This window comes from Trichomycterus rosablanca, chromosome 8, assembly GCF_030014385.1.
Source record: "Trichomycterus rosablanca isolate fTriRos1 chromosome 8, fTriRos1.hap1, whole genome shotgun sequence".
Taxonomy (NCBI): Eukaryota; Metazoa; Chordata; class Actinopteri; order Siluriformes; family Trichomycteridae; genus Trichomycterus; species Trichomycterus rosablanca.
This window is the reverse complement of record NC_085995.1, coordinates 7467330-7489048: the sequence shown is the minus strand read 5'-3', so window position 1 is coordinate 7489048 and position 21719 is coordinate 7467330. Positions and strand designations below refer to the sequence as shown.

General features: G+C 37.8%; 2 protein-coding genes across 3 annotated transcripts in view; one reads left to right on the top strand and one right to left on the bottom strand.

Moving 5' to 3' along the window:
- The first annotated feature begins 117 nt into the window (after positions 1-117).
- pdgfrl (platelet-derived growth factor receptor-like) lies at positions 118-4052 on the top strand. The gene is made up of 6 exons (XM_063000429.1): positions 118-245; positions 1258-1537; positions 2630-2781; positions 2905-3204; positions 3320-3456; positions 3609-4052. Exons 1-6 carry the CDS (start codon positions 191-193, stop codon positions 3801-3803), a joined length of 1119 nt encoding a protein of 372 aa, XP_062856499.1. The 5' UTR covers positions 118-190; the 3' UTR covers positions 3804-4052.
- Positions 4053-4800: 748 nt separating this feature from the next.
- The window catches only part of mtus1a (microtubule associated tumor suppressor 1a), a 37045-nt gene continuing 20126 nt past the window's right edge, over positions 4801-21719 (bottom strand). Inside the window, exons 7-15 of one of the 2 annotated variants that reach the window (XM_063000427.1) lie at positions 21386-21609; positions 15380-15446; positions 9755-9969; positions 9444-9549; positions 9276-9349; positions 8079-8174; positions 7546-7662; positions 7119-7216; positions 4801-6188 (exon numbers count right to left, since the gene is read on the bottom strand). In XM_063000427.1, coding sequence (XP_062856497.1) covers positions 5972-6188; positions 7119-7216; positions 7546-7662; positions 8079-8174; positions 9276-9349; positions 9444-9549; positions 9755-9969; positions 15380-15446; positions 21386-21609 — 1214 coding nt within the window. In that variant the 3' untranslated portion in view covers positions 4801-5971. Of the gene's footprint in view, positions 6189-7118; positions 7217-7545; positions 7663-8078; positions 8175-9275; positions 9350-9443; positions 9550-9754; positions 9970-15379; positions 15447-16927; positions 16982-21385; positions 21610-21719 lie in introns of those variants that run through there. The other variant, XM_063000428.1, reaches the window with a different exon arrangement.

The following is a 21719-nucleotide window of genomic DNA, read 5'->3' as shown; positions in this document are numbered from 1 at the left end:
AAGCAGACAAATTTGGGGTTAATGGGGAGTTTCAGGGATAAAATTCGTACCTTCTGTTTTCATCCAGCAGGGGATGAAACCCACATTGTTTAAAGGACAGTCTGAGTCTGTGCTTGCACTTTCAGCTTTGCTGGTTGGGTTTTCTTTGCAGCGACCATCAGAAGTATCTGCACATCTGGTCTGGTCCAACATGAAGCTGTGTGTACTTCTGACATTAGCTCTGCTTTTACTGGAGCTCCAACATGGTGAGCAGATCTCTTTCAGTTTGGTATTTTTATATCCATTTGAGGCTGCAGGTAGTTCTGAAGGAAGTTCTGAACTCTTGGCTTGTGTAGGTTTTTCCGGTGTGACATGGTGTTGGTGGGAGTGATGGAGATTCCAGATTTAAGCCACGGAGAAAAGCTCAGGGAGGGAAACAATCTACAACATAAATACTGAGACAAATAGTTATATTTTGTAATAAAACTCTTTGATCTTTCTTTTAAAAGAAAGATCAAAGATTCTTACATACTTATCACTTATATCTAGAACGTTCTGCAGTTCCTTTTTTATTGGGCTATTATTATTTTCTAATTATGTGTTATTAAATTTCAGTAATCACCAAAAATGATTTGCAGCTTGGCTTTAGCAGTCCAAATAACACAATATACTGCAAATTAGATTCAACTTTTTTATTATTTTAATTTGTTTATGTTAAGTTTTAAAGGTAACAGTGTTTGATCAGGGAAGTCTAAAGAAAAGCATTTTTCATCTGCTGCTGTTTATACAGCCATGAATTTGGAAGCACATAATAAAGTAGATTTCCAGATGTGAGGACTGTTTTCCTTTTTCCACCGCTGGCTCTGATTCTGGACCAAAGCTGTAACTGGTAAAGTTCAGAAAATGCCAGGCTCATAGGCTTTTACTGGCAAAATGGGAATATGAGCATCAATGTGAACATAAAGCTTAGTGGTAATTGGTCATTGTTGGAAGTTATCAGCAATGTTTAGCATAGTTAGTGCATGTGGTGGCCTTTGAATTTTATGTACATTCACACCAATTTAGCATGTATTTTATTTATCAGGTCCAACACCCACCATATACTGTAGGTGGTCCAGGTTTTTACTTTAGTCTCAGATGATCATTATCTAAAAATCTTGATTTTTTTCTTACAATTATCCTCTCATTCAATATAATAACTCGTTTCTTTTTGTGCCAAGTTGTGTGATAAAATTATTCTTATTATAAACAAATTCCTTATTTATTTTGTTGAACCAGGTGTAAGTCAACAGATGAAGAGTAAAAAAGATGCTGCTGAAAACCGTCTTAAACCAGGAAGAAAAAAAGTCAAGGTGCGCTTACCCAAAGTAAAAGAGAAAGACGGAGGAGGAAAAACTCATTCCATTCTCACTCAGGTTTTAGATAAAGGCCGTTTCTTTCGGCTTGGAGACACTTTAATTTTGAATGCTGGGAAAATGCTGGAACTTCGATGTAAAGGGAATAAAATTGGCTGGGCATACCCCTCTTACCTGGACACCTTTAATGACTCCAGACTAAGGTATTTCATCTCAAATTATTATTTTAAAGCTTTTCCAAAAGAAAAAATCATTTTTAAATTATTCAGAATTTTACCAATTCGTCCAGATCAGAGTTGCAATGGTTGGACAGGGAATAAAATATTACAAAGTACACCCAATCATTGCTTAATTAAACCAGAAACAACCACATTTTATTTACAGTTACAATATTAAAAATATTAAACCCCCAAAACTCAAATACTCAATTTGAGTTTAAATAAAAAAAACATCTAGTTCTCTTGATAAATGTCCATGTGCACTATAATTTAACCCTCAGCTTCAGTGTTTAATGGAACATCCTTTTTGTCTTCATAACCTCTAATAAGCTATTTCAGTGCTAACAAGCTTCTGACACCTCTCTTTACCTATTGTGAGATCTTTACCTATTGTTTTCGTGCAAAAGCTTCCAGCTCATTGAGGTTTGGTGGCTTTTGTGCTGCAGCTGTTTTCTTTAAATTCCACCAAAGATATTAATGTGATTCAAATCTGGACACTTAGAAGACCAGCCCAGGATATTTCAGGACTGATTCATTTACCAAGCTTTGGTTGTCTTGCTGGAAAGTCCAATTATTACCAATACTCCACCACAAAGAGCAAAACATTCCTCAAAATGCCATGGTATTTCTGTAAATCCACAATGCCAGTTATCTTCTCTCAGTTTTTGAAACAGCTCCACTATGTTTGCAACACACCTCAAGGAAATTAAGGGTGGTTATTGAGATCCCAATGGTTTAATCGTATAACCCAACTTTAGGACATACAGACTAGCAGGGAACACTACTATGATCATCTTACTATGAAATGTAAAGTATGACTTCTGGACATAAAGGAATAAAATTTCCAACAGTTTGTGTGCTTTAATTTCGGAAAGTATGTGTGTGTGTCTATTATAACTTAAATAAAGATCAGATCAGACCACAATTAATAACATTTTAATGCAAAAATTAAGGTAATTCCAAATGGTTAATCTTCCTTTCTGCAAACGTAACTTTAAACTCAGTCTATTGCTTTTTAAAATACTCCTTGATAGTCTGTTTCAATTAATGACACTCTATTGGTTTTGATTGTATCAGCATAAACCAACATGAAAAGTTTGGTCAGCTGACCCTGACGTCACCCTCTGCAGCTGATACGGGAGCGTATAGCTGCTGGGTCATACTCTGTGATGGTGAAGAATGTGAGAAGGATCCAGATCGAACCTCCACCACATACATATACTTCACAGGTAAACAGTGAACCAGATTAAATAATAATAATAATATATAATAAGAAATACCACATTATATAGAAGTAGACTAGTCAACCTTGTTTAGAACTTGAGATCATGCATTTCCGTCTCCCCGTCAAGATAAAGACGAGCTGTTTGTCCCATCGGCCATCCACTTTGAGATCGTGTTCCTGCGACCTGATAAGCCCGCCACAGTGCCCTGCCGAGTCACAAACCCCAAGACCACGGTAACACTGCACAGAGAGATGCCCCCGAAAGAGATACCTGCTGATGGAAGCCTGGTCACCTACAACCCAACTAAAGGATTCATCCTGCAAAGTCCAAGCTCTCAAGACATGGGGGCTTTCTACTGTAAAGCCAACAGCACCACTAAAACCACCCCACAGATCTCCACCAAGTACCAACTGCTCTACGTTGAAGGTAAGAATGATGTTACTGTTAAAGATGATCACAAAGCTTTTGAATGGAAGTTTGCTTGGTACGGATGATAAACAAATTGATGAGGTTGGTTGGATCTTGCTTATATGTATTCTAGTACCTAGTGGTCCTCCATATGCAACTATTCAAGCCTCCTCAAACACAGTAAGCGGAGGCGACATCTTTAATGTCACCTGCACAGTTCTGGGTGAACCTGAGGTTGATGTTAAATTCAGCTGGACCTATCCAGGTCTGGTAAGTAACAATTTGCAAATATAATGACTGCTATTTTATTTAATAAGGAATATAAATAATACTGTAAAGTGTAATACTGTATTTTTATACAGCTTTAATTTTTTTTTTGATCCAACCTTTATTTACTTTTAATTATCTTTGTGTTTTCATAGCCGGAGCAAAGACCAGTGCATATTCAAGACTCATCAAGGTTGATAAACAGAGGTGTAGGACACATCACTCGCCTATCACAGAGCGTCATCACTGTGGACGATGTAGAAACGATTGATTTCGGGAACTACATTTGCACAGCCAAAAACGCCCATGGAGAGACATCTGTGGCCACGCGTGTGAACTCAGATTACTAGGTCATCCTGCATGGTTTCCAAGAAAAGCATTTTAACTGGATTCCATTTACACCATAGGCATCTTAATGCTTGTTTGTACTGGTGATGCTACTAAAAAAGAAAATAGGAAACAACATTTGTACAGCAGTAAAAGAAACATTAAGGCTGTGTCAAGTTTTTATGCTTTTGTTATATTATCTGACATATTGCACATTATGATAACTGGTCTAAAAGCAGTGATCCACATACAGTAAAAAACCTTTGGAATGACATGGGATTGTACATTAATCACTAATATGATGTATGAACATCAGCATCAAAACTACAATCTGCTTAAATGTAATGCTAAACAGTTGGTTTTCCTGTCAATACTAAACACACAATGAAAACAGTCTAGGTGAAAGGTTTTAGGACTCAAGCGTTTCAATTAAAAAGATAGAATTGGAGTTGCGGGTTGTATAGGTGCCCTACCTTATACAAAAGTGAAAATTTATGTAAACAAACCATATTTAAAACTTAAAATCTTTGAACAATTTAAGGAATAATTGTAGAGCTGCTATAAGAAGCTTGTGTAGGCCTAAGAGCCTATTATTATTATTTGACAATAATACAAACTGTCTACAAACCAAGGAGATTCAGTACTGCTGCAGAGATTAAGCCAAAAGCAATATCTAAGTTTTAAGGGGGAAGGGGGGGGGGGAACCCACATTTGCACTCAAACAAAAATACAACATTTACATTTTCGGCATTTAGCAGATGCTCTAAACAACCAGCAAAAGTCTTGAAAGACCTAAAATGATCTCTGGTACTTGTTCATCCCAGAGTGGAAAGTGTGTTGCGCCTCTAATGGACTCCGTATGTGGAATGTGGGCGCTGTGCTTGTTTTGGTTCAGCCCAACACTTTGGTTTCTTCGGAGTCAGTCTTACCTAAGCTTTCTGTGTTGTAACATTAGTGCTGGAATTACAATCCTTGTGGCTTTTTGTCCACATACACACAAAGCTTCCTACAGATCAAAAAAACTATTGAAAACAAAGCACTTTATTTGTAATGAACAAATGTTTTTAATTACTTTATTAATTGCAGACTTCAAAAAAAAAAAATCTTTGCACCAATAAATTTAATACGCACACATAAATCAACACAAACAGTGAACCTATCAACCTCAGGTGCACTTATAATTAATAGAAAAGACACTTGAAGACTCTTGAAACACTTGAAATAGTTAGACCTTAAAGCTGCAGAGGAGGTTTTGAGCAGCAGGGGGCAATGTTGAAGGCAATGGAACATGCACAACTTGTGTTTAGGTTCCAAGGTCAATTGCTAGTTAGGGAAAAGAGACAAAACAGAAAGTCTACCACGATCTTGTTAAGGCTCAGCAGCAGTGAAAGAGCCTAAACTACAGGGTAGAAATGAACTGAGTAAAAATGATTCACATGATTCGATTCATAAAGCTGTGATAAAGTTTCTAATCTATAGAAAACTACTTTTCTACCACAAGCATTTTGTTGTATTCAGTCTGGTCAATCAAATGTCTTCATATATAAGATATGATTTATGTTGTACAGTGTGGGTTTCTTTATCTTTTATATTATTTTTCTTACATATACATTTCCTTTTTTTAAATATAGGGGACAGGAACAAATACTGCAAAAATAAATTTAACCATGATCAACTAATAGTGTAAAACAAAATAGAAAGATTCCATTTAAATCCAAAGGCTGTAAGCGATAAAGCTTTTTAAATTATTTAAAGGCCTTCATACTGATTGATGCCACACAGCGGTCAACTACACAGAACTCAAGACAAACGAAAGACAAAGAAAAGCCATTTCACTTGTTCGTTTCCAAATAACAAAAGAAATAAAATTCAATGAAATGGAAAACAGTCTGAACTAACAACAACAACGTAGTCAAGATGATGAAACCCTGAGATATTTTTCATTCCAAATGAAACATAAAAGGCAAAAGTACAAAAGGTGGCCTCATTGATCAAGTGCTTCTGTGCAATATTTTATATAGTTATAATATTTAAGTCTTTTCACTGAACAAGGTTCACCTGAGATCCGTTCTGTATACAGTCTTTCAGGTGACCGTATCTGGACCAACACAGCTAATATAGCTTTCAGTAGAAGAACTCTGTCTTGGGCAGAGAGTTTGAGAAACTGCTTCCTGGAAGCTGAATGCCAGTGTTATCTGGGGGAAACTGGGGGGCTGGAGAAAATGCCTGAGTGGCAAGGGGACTGCAGAGTCATGGAGGGGGATGAGGGGGAGATCTTGCGTGGACTGCTCAGGTCTCCGTTATGGAGTTTCCACAACAGCTCCTCATTTTCCATGGACAGACGCTTGTTGACTTTGGTCTCCTTCTGTAGAGATTCCTGCAGGACGGCCTGCTCTGTGGAAAGTTGTCTGGAATAACAATAAGAAAAGCACATATAGCTATCAAGGGTGAACAGAGGGTGAACATATTTAAACAGACTGCTAGTATTAAGTTAAACAGATTCCTTATATGTTTTCTGTGGTATAAAGTTTGTTTTATTAGGATTTTAACATCATGTTTTACACTTATTCATGACAGGAACGGTAGATACTCATTACACAAGGTTCATCAGTTCACACAAGGTTATATTAAACACAGTCATGGACAATTTTGTATCTCCAATACACCTCACTTGCATGTCTTTGGACTGTGGGAGGAAACCGGAGCCCTCGGAGTAAACCCACGCAGACAGAAGGAGAACATGCAAACTCCACACAGAAAGGACCCGGACCGCCCCACCTGGGGATCGAACCCATGATCTTCTTGCTGTGAGGCGACAGTGCTACCCACTTAGCCACCATGTGCCCTTTCTGTGGTAAAGTTAGGCCTGGAACAATTGTAGAACTTTATAATTAAACGTGGTCATCCCAAGTAATCAGGATTAGCTTGAATAATTGTATCAGTCGTCTACATACAGACACGATTGGCTATGTCTAAGGAGGGTGGCCGAAGCCCCAGCCGTCTACCTACAGACACGATCAGCTTTGTCTGAGAAGGGTGGCCGAAAGCCCCAGCCAGCTACATGCAGACATGATTGGCTATGTCTGAGGGGGGTGGATGAAGCCTCACGATGGACTGGCATCCTGTCCTGAGCATGTTACTGAATTGTGCCCAGTGATTACAAGAACATTGGACCCACCGTGACCCTGACAAGTATACAGTGGGGGTAAAACATTAACATGAAATGAAATTGTAAATAGCCAATTATGTAACAACTGTGACCGGCTTAGTGTTAACGAGCAGATTAAACCTCAGTCAGCACTCATGCAGTATAACAGAAATGGAGCAGTCAAACACACCTTGATAAGGCTGCATGTTTGTCCATCCTGGCTTTTAGGTCCTCATTTTCTTGCTGGAGTTTCTTGAGATATTCATCAAGCTGTACATTCCTCTCCATCTACAATAAATAAGGTTACACAAAGTATAGTTTAAAATGTGAATCTTTCAGTTCACATACCAGGTTCAAGCGTGAACCACTGATAGCCCAAGCTAGGGTCAGAGCACAGGGTCAGCCATTGTATGGCACCCCTGGAGCAGACAGGGTTAAAAGCCTTGCTCAAGGACCCAACAGTGGCTGCATAGCAGAACCTGGATTTGGACCGTAAATCTTCCAACTGATAGCCCAAAGCTCTACCCACTAGGCTACCAGCATCACTTACCACTTATGTGAAATAGCAAAATAAAAGAAGGCTTAAATAATCAGGCTAAAATAAGAGTCGAGCTCACCAGTTTGTCCATTTGCATGAGTTTCTTGTCCTGTTGATGGATCTGCTTGTTCTTAATGTCCAGCACAAATTTCAGACTTTCAAGCTCTTGCTCCAGATAAAGCGTGTGGGAGTCCTTCTGTAAACATCAAAAATTATTATAACAGAATAACACATTTACTCGACGGAATCTACAGATTTTCAGTTTCTTTCTATATAAAGGCAAAAGGTAACACATCATTATAAAGTAACAGAATGCACTGGGTGCTGGATTTATCTTGTTTAAACAGTCTCTCTATATTTAGAATCCTTGATTGTTCATTGAAGGGCCGTTATCTAAACCCCCCCAGTGAGGCCTGTCAAAAAGCTAGAAGTGCACGCTTAACACTGATCAGAGAACACTGTCTAATATTAACCTGTCACACCACGAGTCCCACTATGCCCTAAAAGGCCAGAAGAGAGCTCAAACTTTATCAGTGACCACTATTCCTGTCCAGCTAATAACATAAAAACAACACAGCAGTTGTGAAGAGATGAAAGATGGAGGAATTGTACCTGACATTTCTCAGCCAAATCTCTCCTCCGGTCCTCCTCTGCTTTTATTCTCTCGCTTAGGGAGTTGTTAACTGTGGTCAGTTCTTCAATTTGATTCTGACAGAGGTGAAATATCAGTGTTAGTTTTCTGTCCTACTGGACACTCAGCTACCAATTTGATACACCGTACTGATAATTACAATCACAATTCAATTTTTCAGATACAATATCAGTGCCCTGAGTAGGTTTGTGGTAACTGACGTTAGCAAGGCACAAATATAGATAAAATCTATTCCATCATTGCATTAATGCTACAGACTGCATCCTAAAACACACACTTGCTAAATAATAGCGTAAATGCAACTGAAACATTGATGTTGAACCAAACAGATGTTTTATTTTGTATGGTGGCATGCAGTTTAGGACACTACTGTATGTCATGCACCAAACAATACACGCACAGTAAAATATTTCTTCAAAAGAAGCAAATACTTATTTACAAACCCAATACTGAAAAATTTGGGACATGACTGTCCCAACTCTTTTTAGTCTGTTGCAGTCATTTCATTGCACCATTGCAAGTCAAATAAAGGTCAAAGATAATGAAGAAATCACAGATTTTCATATTTCTTTTCCTGATTTACACATAAAAACCATTCGCTGTATAAGAAATGCAAAGTCTTAACTGTAAACAGACTTCATACTAAAGACGGCTTACTAATTCTATCCATGACATCAGGTTACAGCTGTATAACAAGCTGCCTGTGTGTATAATTTCTCTGGTAAACAAAAACTGCTTCATCTGTTCCCTAGTTGTAACATTGCTACACTCCATAACACCCACATAATTACAAAATATTGTTTTAATAAGATAGCTTTGTCCACTGTCTAATAAGTATGTTGCCAGTGGGGTTCTTATAATAGTGCATTTCCCCTAATAGCCACATACTGGGATGCTAAAAATAAACTATACACAGGGAATTGTTTACTGTGGTCAGCTTCTCAATTTGATTCTGATGGAGGTGAAATATTAGTGATAGTTTTCTGTCCTACTAAACACCCAGCTAGTAATTAATTTGATACACCTACTACTATGCACTCTCTTATTTGGATGACTACTTTTACTATTTATGTACTAGTACATAGACTTTGCTACTATACTCAAACACAAGTTAGTAAGACCCAGTGAGGCTAAATTAACATAAGTGGTGTACTTACAGACAACAATAATTCAGTATCTTTCTGTGTTTTAACAAGAGCTTGAATTTCCTGCTCATGATATTTTTTCAGTTCTGAAAAGGCAGACAGTCAAATGATCAACAAAGTAAAGAAAATATAAAGATCTATACATATACAAGTGTAAAAACACTAATTTTATACGGTCACCTTCAAAAGATTCTTCATAGTTCTTATTAAGGCTCTTAACCTTCTCATCATGGCTTGCTTCCAGTTCTTTTTTCAGCACTTCATGGTTGGCTCTTAACTCCTCAAGCTTTGGAAGAACAAGATAGTTTGAGTATCTGGCAAGTGTTTGAACGTTTAAGAACATTGACACAATTAGTAGTAGGTGCCATGTAGATCCAAACATAAGTCATATAAATCACCAAAGTCAACATGAAGACATTAAAGTTAAAACATTAATCACTGGGACATCCAAAAGAAACTTAAAAAAAAAAAAAAAAAAAAACCCTCTTTACCTGTTTCTCCATCTGGGCTCTGCACTTGTCCGCTTCCTCCTGGTAGGTCTGGTGGACTTTCTCCCATTCGGCTGAGTAGAAAGTCTTTAGCCGCTGCTCCAGGTCGACCAGGTCTGAGCGGTGCTGCTCCTGCACCTTCTGCAGCACTCCATCGAAGGCAGCATTCAGCTCGTCCTTCTCCTTCTCCAAAAGATCGCATGACTGGGCCGAGCTCACTGTGGAAAACATTAAGTCCTTTATTCCATGTCAATAGTATATTACGTTTTAAAAAACATTCATTGAATACAGTTACAAATCCACTACATACACTTTTTGGCCAAACGTTTGTGGATACCCCTCCTAATTATTACATTCAGGTGCATTACAGATGCTCTTTAAAGTAATAGTGCACACATTTTAAAAATCTTGTGAAGAGCCTTTAAGGAAGGTCCTGCCAACACCCCATGGTGTGATTCATTAAAAAAAAGCATTCCTTCAGACACACAGTTGTTACCGTACTTATACTGTAGATTCTCTGACAGTGTTACAAATAAAGCTACACCTGCTTCATGTGACTACAAGTAAATGAAAGGGGGGAAAATTGCTCATGTGTCAAAGTCTACTTCCATAATCAGTTTGGCTGGCAATATTCCATAAGATCTAAATAGCTTCTTTTATTGTGGGTATCTAATAACTCGCTCCCAGGAGGTAGATAGCAGCTGTAGTTGTGATTCCAGCAGTTGCTTGGCTGGCTATGTTTTCTGTTCTATAGAGTACGTAAGGTCACACTTTAACAATCACTTAAAGCAAAAGGCTGGTCTTGAGAAACAACTTGCAATTCAGATGCAGTTTCCTTTAGCAGTTGTCAATGTAGAAGTGTTGTTTGTAGCCACTACAATGGCATAAGTTTGGCAAGGATTATAGGCAGCTGTGTGCTAAACTGTAAAAATCTTGACTAATCAATCAACTTGAGCCATGTCCAATTTTTAAGTTAGCTGTTCTTTGCTGTTCCCAACTAGCAGTAACCTTAGAAGTAGTGTTAGTAGATGCTAGAACTGCTGTTTGTAGTTTAAGTTAAATGCTGCAGATTCTTCTTGCTGCATTTTGAGCAAAAATTTGCTAGTCAATGTGAAAGGTATCATAATTCATGTCAAACTGTTTAACTCCAGCATGGGCTATAATGCTTAAGGAGGTCAGAATGAAATGCCAAACACTTTGTTCAGTCTGGACAGGCCTACTAATCATCCACAGGTCTTTTATGCTAGCTTTTTTTGCCTCTTAAGATTTTCTAATGAAATAAACGCTTGAACCTGTAGATCTATGTCAAAGATTTTGAGGAAAGCTGCAGCCTAAAATTTCAGTAGGTATAACAAGCATGCTAAATTCCTGGTTGAATTCTTGGTGCATAATTAAATCTAGATCTAAATTCCATTAAACTAAAGCTGAACTTTTAACACCAATGAAAAACAGAGTTTTGTTGTACACTGTTCTGTTTTAGGCAGTTTATTGGATGCTGTCAATAGTAGTGCTTCTTATCAGTATAGCCAAAAGTAGTACTAAAGTCTGGTAACAAGTCAGAACTGCAACTTCAACTAGTGAACTTTGCAATACCAATGATTTATAGTACTTGTTATTAATTCATATTAAATCAAGTATTATTTATAGACCAATAGTTAGTGTAGACTTTAGTTCTACTTCAATTTGTAGTTCTACTTGATGTGTTTGTAAATGTAATGTAAATTTAAGATTGGTCCAATTAAATAAACATTATTATTGCTGTTAATAATAGTGTTTAAAAACCAAGAACTTTCATTTGAAATTATAATCAACTACATACACTGGTTTTGAAGATCACAGCTTTTATTTTATGGTCACTATTGTCACATTTGACTTTCATTACTGACCCTCATCTTCTTTTAATAAAAAGTTAGAATGAGGTTTTTGAGTCAGTAAATTTCTGGCAGTAACACAACAGCCTGTAAAACATTGCTTGAGAGAGTCACACCCTGTACAAATATTTAATTTGAATCAGGTTTATACAAAACACTGTCAACAAGGATCTATGAGAATGATCTGGAAAAAATGATCACTGATGTGACAAACTGTACACTTCAGCTAAACAATAAACCCAATATGCTCTGTTACCTTTTCCCAGTGTAGAGAAAAACAGGACATCTGCAGTTCCAGAGACAGCAAACAAGCCTGAGCCAACAATCACTAATGGCCTGATGTGTTTTATAAATCTGCAGCGTAATTCTATTACAGGCTAAATTTATGCCACAGACCTTGGCTGTAGAGTCCATACATAATCCAAGTGAACATTTAAAAAACTGATAGGTATCAGAAGTGCCTTTGTTACTAGGGGGAAGGAACAGGGAAACATCCCAGATCTTTTATACAGATCTGTGTTGCATGACATCCATGGCATTATTAGAAAAGGGATGAAAATTAGAGCATGGCCATAATGCTAAAGTCAGTGTAAAATGCCAAACACTTTGTTCAGCCTTGGAAGGCCTGCTATTAATCCATAGGTCTTTAATGCTAGCCGTTTTGGCCTTTTAACGTTTTTGAATGAAATCACCACTTCACAGATCTGTCTATGATTTGGAGAAATGCTGCTGCCTAAAATTTTAGCAGGAATAACAAGAATGATAAATTCCTGGTTGGATTATTGGTGCATAGTTAGAGCACAGCATTTAACACCAATTTGGAAGAGTGTTTATTTTACACTGTTTAGGCAGCTTATGGGATTTCATTCAGATGCTGTCAATACAGTGCTTATCATCTGTATAACCAAAAGTAGTACTAATGTCTGGTAACAAGTCAGAACTGCACCCTTGAACTAGTAGACTTCTTTGTAAGACCAATAGCTATTATAGCATGCTACAAACCTCCATATTTTACTCCAAGTTGCATATCATTTTTGCAACATAAAACATGTATTAATATTTTATAATGTAAGGACAGTCTGTCTTGTTTTTTTTTTTTTTATTTAATGTTTTTTGGTTGGACATATCTAGCTAGCTGGCCACCCTGCTGTTTACAGTTTAGAATGCTACAGCTTTCTAAAGATCAAAAAAGTCCAAAGAAAAGAAAAACAGCATATCTTGTTGAACCCTTGATGCCATATAGCCTTCCCCAAGCATTTTGTTTAGCATAGGCAGGCCTGCTATTTTAAAATAGAAAAGGGATGAAAATTACCGGGGCATCTTTGTGTAATATTTAAGGTCCGATTTAGGTTAAATATCTTACTGGAAGTCTGTCAAAACCACCTGTTCAAATTTAAACCCCAAATAACCATGTTTTTTTCTTAAGTGAGTCATTTTAAAATAAAAAAAATGGGACCACATGTGGCAGCTATCAAAACCTTAGTCGAACTAATGAGCTAATTATCAAGCATTTAGTAAATGAATTGAAAATTTACTGTGTGTTGCAGTCGGCCAAACTTAAACCTCTGTAGAAGAATAAAGTTTCAGAACTAGACTTGAGAATGTACCTAAACCATTTAATTACAACCAAACCCCATTAACCACATTTCTTTCTGCCTAATGGATAAATGCATGCTTAGTCAGCCAAGTGTGAGTTCATTATATATAATCATGATCTTAAAGAGTGGATTGAGGACAACAAACCAGCCATAATGATTATTTTCCTGATTTTTAGGAGGCACCCTAAAGCTGATGATGTAAGCAGGGCCATGATTTCACAGAAGCCTCTGAGAGCAATCAACGTAAGTACCATTTATAACACTAGTTATTTGAGATGGCTAGTCTGGAAAGAGGCCAACATAAAACAATGCCTGCTTCTACAGGCCAACTGTGTCTTCACTGACATTAAAACATTTTATGTAGCAGGGGAGATCAAGGCTTCTGTTTAAGCTGGGGTTAAGCTGGATATAGGAGTCATATGGGAGTCATATTGGGTGATTAGCTTTATTGATGAGATTTGCTAATAAGCTAAGAAAGCCATGTTATGATGTTAAAGGAAAATGTATAACATTAAGGTCTGATACAGTGGCAAAATAACATAAAACTAATGGTCTAATCTCTTACTATGTTCGAAGCTCAGCTGTGCCTTCGACTACCCGGGCACCCACACATATGCAGGACTGGCTGTGCCAATATAGGAGGGAAAAAGTGGAGCTTAGCATGTCTCTTTGAACATGATACTGCTCTGAAACTCATAAGACTGGCACAGATAAAACTACGCATATGTCGGGGGAGGTAAGTGCTGGTCCCAGCCCTGCTTGGCCCTGGGGGATGGTGATCCAGTGGAAGAGAATTAAGGACAACTAGATTGGGTGCATTGGGTGATGGGAGGGGATGGACACCCATAGTGAATCTGTTTGTTTCATCCTTAAGTTCAGCAGTTGTCTGCAGGTCTTTTGATGGTAGCCCTGGGTTCTTGGTAAAGTCTTTGCAGTATATCCATGCAAACAAAGTATAGTTTGCCCTATTTGTCTTCTATGGTCATCTAAAATGTACTTTGACCGACCTGGATTAAAGATCACCATAACTTTTTAGGTGTTAATAGGAGATAAGTAATGTAATGTACTTGCAATGTGGGTAGCACGGTCACCTCACAGCAAGAAGGTCCTGGGTTCGATCCCCAGGTGGGGCGGTCCGGGTCCTTTCTGTGTGGAGTTTGCATGTTCTCCCAGTGTCTGCGTGGGTTTACTCCGGGTGCTCCGGTTTCCTCCCACAGTCCAAAGAAATGCAAGTGAGGTGAATTGGAGATGCTAAATTGTCCATGACTGTGTTCGATATAACCTTGTGAACTGATTAACCTTGTGTGAAGATAAACTACCGTTTCCTGTCATGAATGTAACCAAAGTGTAAAACATGATGTTAAAATCCTAATAAACAAACAAAAACAACTTGCAATGTACAAAGTTTAATTATTGTAATTAATTCATCCATTACAAAACAGTCTGTTAAATTATTTTAAACAGAATGTGTTGGATGGATAAATAAAGCAGATGTTAGGAATAAATAATGCTAAACTAGGTTATTGTACAGACAGTTAACTTTACTGTATTACTGTATGCAGCAGTGAGAAAGACCTGACTGTAAGAAATGATTGTTTCTGTTACTGATAATTACCATGAAAAAGTGCATGATGAGCTTATGGGAGCACCACCATCTGCTCTCCTCCTATATATGACTCACTGTAATCATACAGACTATATAGTGACATATCTTCCTACAGGTATTAGCAGGACTCTGGCTAACATACAAGTAAACGCCAGGACAGAGACAAAACTGCCTTTGAAGTCTTAAATCTTAAGTTAAAACAACATTAGTGATTTGTGAACCAATCTTTCACATGGCATTAAAACAAATAGTGCACCCTCCTCCCTCACTGCTCCAACATCACTGATGGTTCACTGGCTCCATGTATACTGGTGGGTGCATAAAATTAAACAGAGGGGCACAGAAACATAATTACAGGTCAGCAAAGCTAAACCGGTGTTATTGTGGAATACAGCTCACCCACTCCTGTGATTGATTACTTCCACTTCTCATAAGCACTTCTTTTATACAAGCCAGATGTTAAAGGTAGTACATTTATTGCTTTGTAATTTTATAGCTACATGTCTTTAACGATACAGTCTCATGTTTAGGAGAATTTACAGTCACTACTTACCAAGTTCTTGACGCAGGTTCAGAAGTTCTACAGATAGTTCCCTGCGCTGCTTCACTGCATCTTCGTGCTGCAAACAGAAGGTACTCGCATTAGAAACTCACTGGCTACAATCACATAAAAGGTAAAATATCATACTCTTGATATTTCATATCACATACTACAAAAAAACCCTGGGGGTTATATTAGACAGTATTTTAGACAATCCACAATCCAACTTGACATGGTATTATTCTGCACTGTTGAGAATTATGGTGATAACATCAAAATAGCTTTTGGATAAAGACATTTTTTTTAAAGCAATCCGATGTTAAATAATATCAGATTTTACTACCATAATATCAACAAACATTAAGTGCTGCACTGTGCATCTCAAACACAATAGTTCAAGAAATGCTCAGAACAAAATGTTCAACAGTAACATTTAAGATTGTCCAAAATGAAAAGATGCTCCTGAAAAGTCCTTTAAATTAGAACTAAATACATAAGATAAGTTGAATTAAATGTTTGTTTCCTTAAGCACATTTTACATATATGAGCTGAGAGATTTAGCTTAGCCATGTTAACAGCGTTTAATTTGTAAAACATTAGGTACAAACATTTGTACATCTTTGTCTTTGAATATGTAAGGATGACATGGTTCAGATAGCATCAGTGAATTCATCTTAAATGCAATGTTCTTATACGCATCTGACAGCACAATAAAAAGACTGAACATTAACAAAACCAAAAATAAGCAGGAAATTAGAATCAGAAATGAGCAGGATTAGTCAGACAGTAAACTTGGCTAAAGTGTAAATATATGTTCCCTGCATCACAGTTCATATGGTCAATAAAGTCAAACAGCTGCTCTTCTGACATTGACTGGTACACATAGGGTTAAAATGTAACCATATTATGGTAAATTATACCATATTCCGTAGAGAAACTCCTCCTCCAAAACATGCTTGTCATATAAAATTAGTGCAGGATATAACTGCTATGACAAAGTTTTAAAAAATCCCAAGAAATAAGAAAGTAAACTGACTAACCCATTACAGTAATACACATGTAACAGACAGCTTTCCACTACTACACATTGTTTATGTTGCATTCTGGCGAGTTTAGGCTATAAAAACATAAAGAATAAGAGAACTCTTAACACTCATTCGTTCCTTTACAGAACTGGTTAATGAATGATGCAGAATGTAATCATTCATGTATTCTCCCTCCTCCTTTTGCTTTCCATGTTCCAGTGAAGTTTAGCCAACCCCACAGCTGCAGTGCTCCTGTCAGCCTCCCAAAAAGACGCAGCAGAGATCCCAAAGCTATAAGCAAGCTTCTAAACGTGTGCCTTCCCCCACTGATCAATAAAACCCAAACAGAGACATGCATCTGGAGCAGACATGCACAGCAATAACAACAACACTGGCATAAGAAGACGGTAATTAAAGGGTGAGTCACTTACAACTTCCAAACGTCACACACCATTAATAATTAAAAGCAAGCAAGAGATACGTGTAGGCATTTCTCATTCTAACTTGTTCCAGAGGAGAATCTAAATGTCTTTACCCTGAGTGCAGCACAGGGAGCATTAAGGCACACTTTGCTGCCTGAGCAGCCCATGGTGCAGCAGTCCTCAATTCAGAATCAGAGGAGACAACAACCCAGGTGGAGGAACCACCAGTACCTCCTTCTCCACACACCACTGCTCTCTCTCTCCTCTTTTTTTTTTTTTTTTTAACATCAGAGGGATGGCTGGATGGAGACGTTTTATTGGGTCTGGCTCCAACCAACCACTCGCCTCACAGTGGCAGGCAGTTACCGTAAAGTCTCTAATACGGTTGCAGCAGAGAAACTGGCTGCACTGTACACACAGACCTGGTGTGTGTCACTGTGCTTTAAGACAGCAGCCACCGGCAAAGCAAAGGAGGAGGGGGGCAGGGGGTGCACATTCTGACAGCAGGCTGATCGAGTGGCACTTACTAAAATACAGCAGGCTATGAAAGACGAGTGTGTAATGATCTTATTGAAGAGAGGAGCCACCAGTCTTTTTCAGAAAAATTGATGCAGTAGCATTTCTGAGTACTAAATGTATAAATTACAAATCAACAAAAATGTAATACCTCAGCAACTTAGTGAACCTTAAATTAGGGAAATATCACTGGACTAGCTTTTGTTTTCAGTTTATGGATGCATGTAAAACACTATGTACAAGCTAGATATTATATATCATCTTTGCAAATTAAACCAGCGACCTCTATTTACCAGTTACGGCTTGCATATTTTATTGCGACTGGGGGTTGGGGGGCATTTGGAGTATTAGAACTATTGCTATAAAAAAAATCTATGTAAATTGTTTTACTACCTTACAAATATGCCATTGCTAATTTAATATAGTCCTTAACTGAATCTTACTACCCAAAGGGCAATGGTAACTCAGTGGTTAAGGTACTGGACTAGTAATCAGAAGGCTGCTGGTTCAATCCCTGTTAACAGCAAGTTGCCCCTAATGGGCCCCTAAGCAAAATGCTGAACCTCCAATAACATAGCTTGCACAGTATTTGATATAACTGTAGGTCAGTTTGGTTTAAAGCATCTGCTAGATGCCTGAAGTGTTCATTTAACTAAAGCGTCACCAGATACATGAAATATAGGAAGTGTTTGTGAATAAGAGGCTAATTATTTTATTATAAAATTATTAATCCTATTTTGAGCCCTTAAGTTAAATGTTACTGTACAGTAGAGATATTTTCACCAGCTATTTTTGCATTTGACCAAAGCCAATGTTCTGTATGGTCTTTCTTAAAGAATGCACCAATCTGATACAGGGTATACCAAGTATCAGTATACTGAAGAACTTTATATCATGTGTGGATTCACAGGTCTTTCACAAACAAAAACAAATGGTCCAGTGCCTGTGACATTTTATTCGTGCAGGATTAGCAGCACAAGTCAATACTTAAAACTTTAGAACCTGCATCATAGTTTAGGATGGAGATCTTTAGCTTAATTATAGCATTTGTTTATTATTAACATATGGCAATGAATGAATGTATTTAGTACAGTATTAAACACTTCTTTGAACCATGTATGTTTCTGAACCCTCACTGGCACAAGGTGACTCATGCAAATGGATTAAATATCCAAAGGAGATCAAATCAATACTAATGGACTAATACAATTTTCTGTATCAGACTTCAACAGCACTTAATCTTTCAGAGTGAAAGTCCAGCAATGCCCTTTCTGTTCCAATTAATAAGGAGAATAATGAAATGGTACATCAAAATATCAAAATATGCACCCTCTTATAGTGAACTTTTGCTGACTGTCTTGAGAGCTCTGCAAGCATGATAGAAACCAGGTTACTCCACCTATCTGAATGCCTGGCTGTGTCTGTAATCAAGTCAGCAGCTGAACATTCTCACACAGACTCGACAAGGCTCAGCCCGCTAATCTTGGGGAAATGATTGTTTAAGACATTCCACGCTAGGACTTTTCACTGTCATAACAACATATAATTGCCCATATAGTTAACATAGCATATGACTAAAAACTAGGGATGCATCAATACCATTTTTTCCCCAACCGAGTACGAGTACAAGTATTTTTTTACTTGCCGATACCAATACCTATTTAGAATACCTTTTTTTTTTTTTTTTAAACAAAAACACACGTGAGAAGTGACGAGAAGTTTAATGATACCACGTCCAAAAATGCACGTTAACAAGTAGCGAGTGATCAGTGTTTGTGCGCTGATGTGATGAAATCAAGGAGGAAAAATAAATGAATCTGAGTGGATTTGGCAACACGAATAGCATGGATTGTTCTGTAGTGAGTTGGAGGTTAATAAATATTTTTGCAATGTTGGTGTTTTGTTGTTTTGTTTTGTAGAGAACGAGGTCAGAAATACTGTAAAACGTGTGTGCTGGTGTATTCTGATATAAACTATATTATCCCCCTGTCCCACCTGTTTACACTCCGCTCCTGCGTTTCCCCTCACACCGTATCCTGCGTTCTTATTGGCTGTTCGACATGTCACTCATTCCCAGTCGCACATCTCAGATCAGATATCTGACGTGCTAGAAAACTCGATCCGGTCGCCGAGCAGTCGGCGAGCCGGTCCGATCGAGTTGTTGGATAGTTCACACTTAGCAATCGAGAGCCGAGTTTTAATGGCCGAGCGAACGCCGAGTTGCTCCCGAGCCGGCAAATCTAGCAAATACCCGATACCGGTATCGGTACTCATGCATCTCTACTAAAAACTCATCAGATTAAATAAATGAACTTTTTATGAATATGTAAATGTAATGCATGGTTATTACATTTTCAAATCGTATATAACCTGGAAGTCCACTCTGTAGTCATTTGTGACCAGTAGATAAAGAGGGGTGGGCATGTTAATAAAGTGAATTGCAGAAAGAATGCAAACAAGTTAGCTCTGATGCCCCCCAAAAGCTTTCTTCTTTAGTTTTAAGATTATTGCTTTGCTCCAATTGTTTGGGTTTATCATGAGATTTCTACCATATTTGAAATAGCAATAAACTATTCACTAGTGCACCATTCATACATGCTACAGTAAAAACATAACTAATCAGACATTCAGATACAGTATTTAAAAAGATAAAGTAAAAACAGTAAACTGGTTTACTTTATTTATTCCCCCCCCCATTACCCTCTCTCATAATTATTCTAAAAATACTTTACTTTTTATGATAAAGAACCTAATCCCGAGACAAAACCATCTCCACTAATGCATACTGTAGTATCAGAGCTCCTGGATCTGATTACCAGACCCCCCTCTGCTCACAGACAAAAAGTGTCAGTGCAGCATAATACACAGATGAGCCAAAACATTAAGACCACCAGACTAATATGCTGTCAAAACAGCTCTAATCCACTAACATGACTCCACAAAACATCTAAGGGACATTAGAAATTATTTTACCAAATTTAACAAATATGTAGAAAACCAGCAAACACTGCCCAATAAATCTGAGATTTAGAACACACTTGCCAGTAAGAAGCACAACTGTTCTACAGGTTGTTAGCAGGTGGTACAGCTGATAATGTGCTGGGGACCTGAATTAGAACCTCAACACTGGTCACTATCTGTGAGCAATTTTGCATGTCCATATGGGGTTCCTCCCAAAACATGCAGAAGGTAATGCAGTGTCTCTAAACTGCTAATATTTGACTGTATTACTTATTATGATGCGTGATGCTCCATCAGGGATTGAACACTTGTTCAGTTTATAATCTTCCCATAGGCCCAGTGACTCTGACCATGATAAAGTGGCCACTTAAGGTAAAAAAAAAAAAAGATTGCATTAGATGTATTATTTAATCTTTAAACTTAAATGAATTCTTTTGTAATTTATTTCCCCAACATCTATATACAAGTTCAGTACACATACTGTTAATTTTTTGGCAATGGTTTGCAACATTAGGAAATTGCAAAGAAGAAAAGCTACAGCAAAAAAACCAAACTGTGATGACTTTTCATATGTTAAAAAATAAAATGCATACGAAAGAAGTAAATGAGTAAGCTAGTCCAAGGCAAACAAAGCGAGTAGTGTACTAAATCTTACCTTCCTAGAAACCCGAGTGTTAATAACAGAGTGATGGAGGGATATCACTACAACAAACAGAGCAACGGAGAGCCCTTTCACCCCTGGACTTGCCCACACACATGTACTTACTACATTCCAGCCAAGCTAGACATGATCTTGTAACAAATACATGCCTTTGGAGAAAGTATTTGGGAAAGTTGACTGTAAACTGAGAGAAATAACTGAACTTTTTTTTTTTATAAAAACTGCCACATTTATACTTAATAATAAACACACACGCAAATTGTTATTGCTTGGATATGTGTTAGTAGTTTAGTGACTATGTCTATAGGGAGGCTACTCCTCTATTCCTCTATTATGAAAGACACCTAAATTTTGGCCCAACATAAACTCTGAAAATATGGTGACACTGACTTGGCAACCCCACACAGCATAATTAAAAAAAATTTCTGCTTACCTGTGTGTAAAGATTTTGCACAACTATAGTGATGGCTTCGAATTTGTGGTTGTTGGCTAGTAAACTGCTTCTCAGCTGCTGGATGGTCTGGTTCTTTTTCTCACACAGAGTCTTGTAATAATCCAGCCCTCGTGGCTTGGTCTCCGGCGGCACAAGGTCCGGCTGGCCGTTGATCTGGCTCTGCTGCTGGCTCTGTGTGCTCGCCTTCGTTCTGTTCTTGTCAACTGTAAAAAAACATCCATTTATTGTGGATTCATCGGTCAGCATGCTTTTCTGCAAATTAATTTTCCAGTTCATGCACCTATGCTGGAATCGTGGAAAGGCACCGATTATA

Bases quoted from the DNA above. Each gene is read 5' to 3' on its own strand.
- pdgfrl (XM_063000429.1), top strand. From the start codon at position 191: ATGAAGCTGTGTGTACTTCTGACATTAGCTCTGCTTTTACTGGAGCTC. The intron at 1,538-2,629 runs GTATTTCATCTC...TGATTGTATCAG, and splicing joins TTTAATGACTCCAGACTAAG to CATAAACCAACATGAAAAGT. The intron at 2,782-2,904 runs GTAAACAGTGAA...CTCCCCGTCAAG, and splicing joins CACATACATATACTTCACAG to ATAAAGACGAGCTGTTTGTC.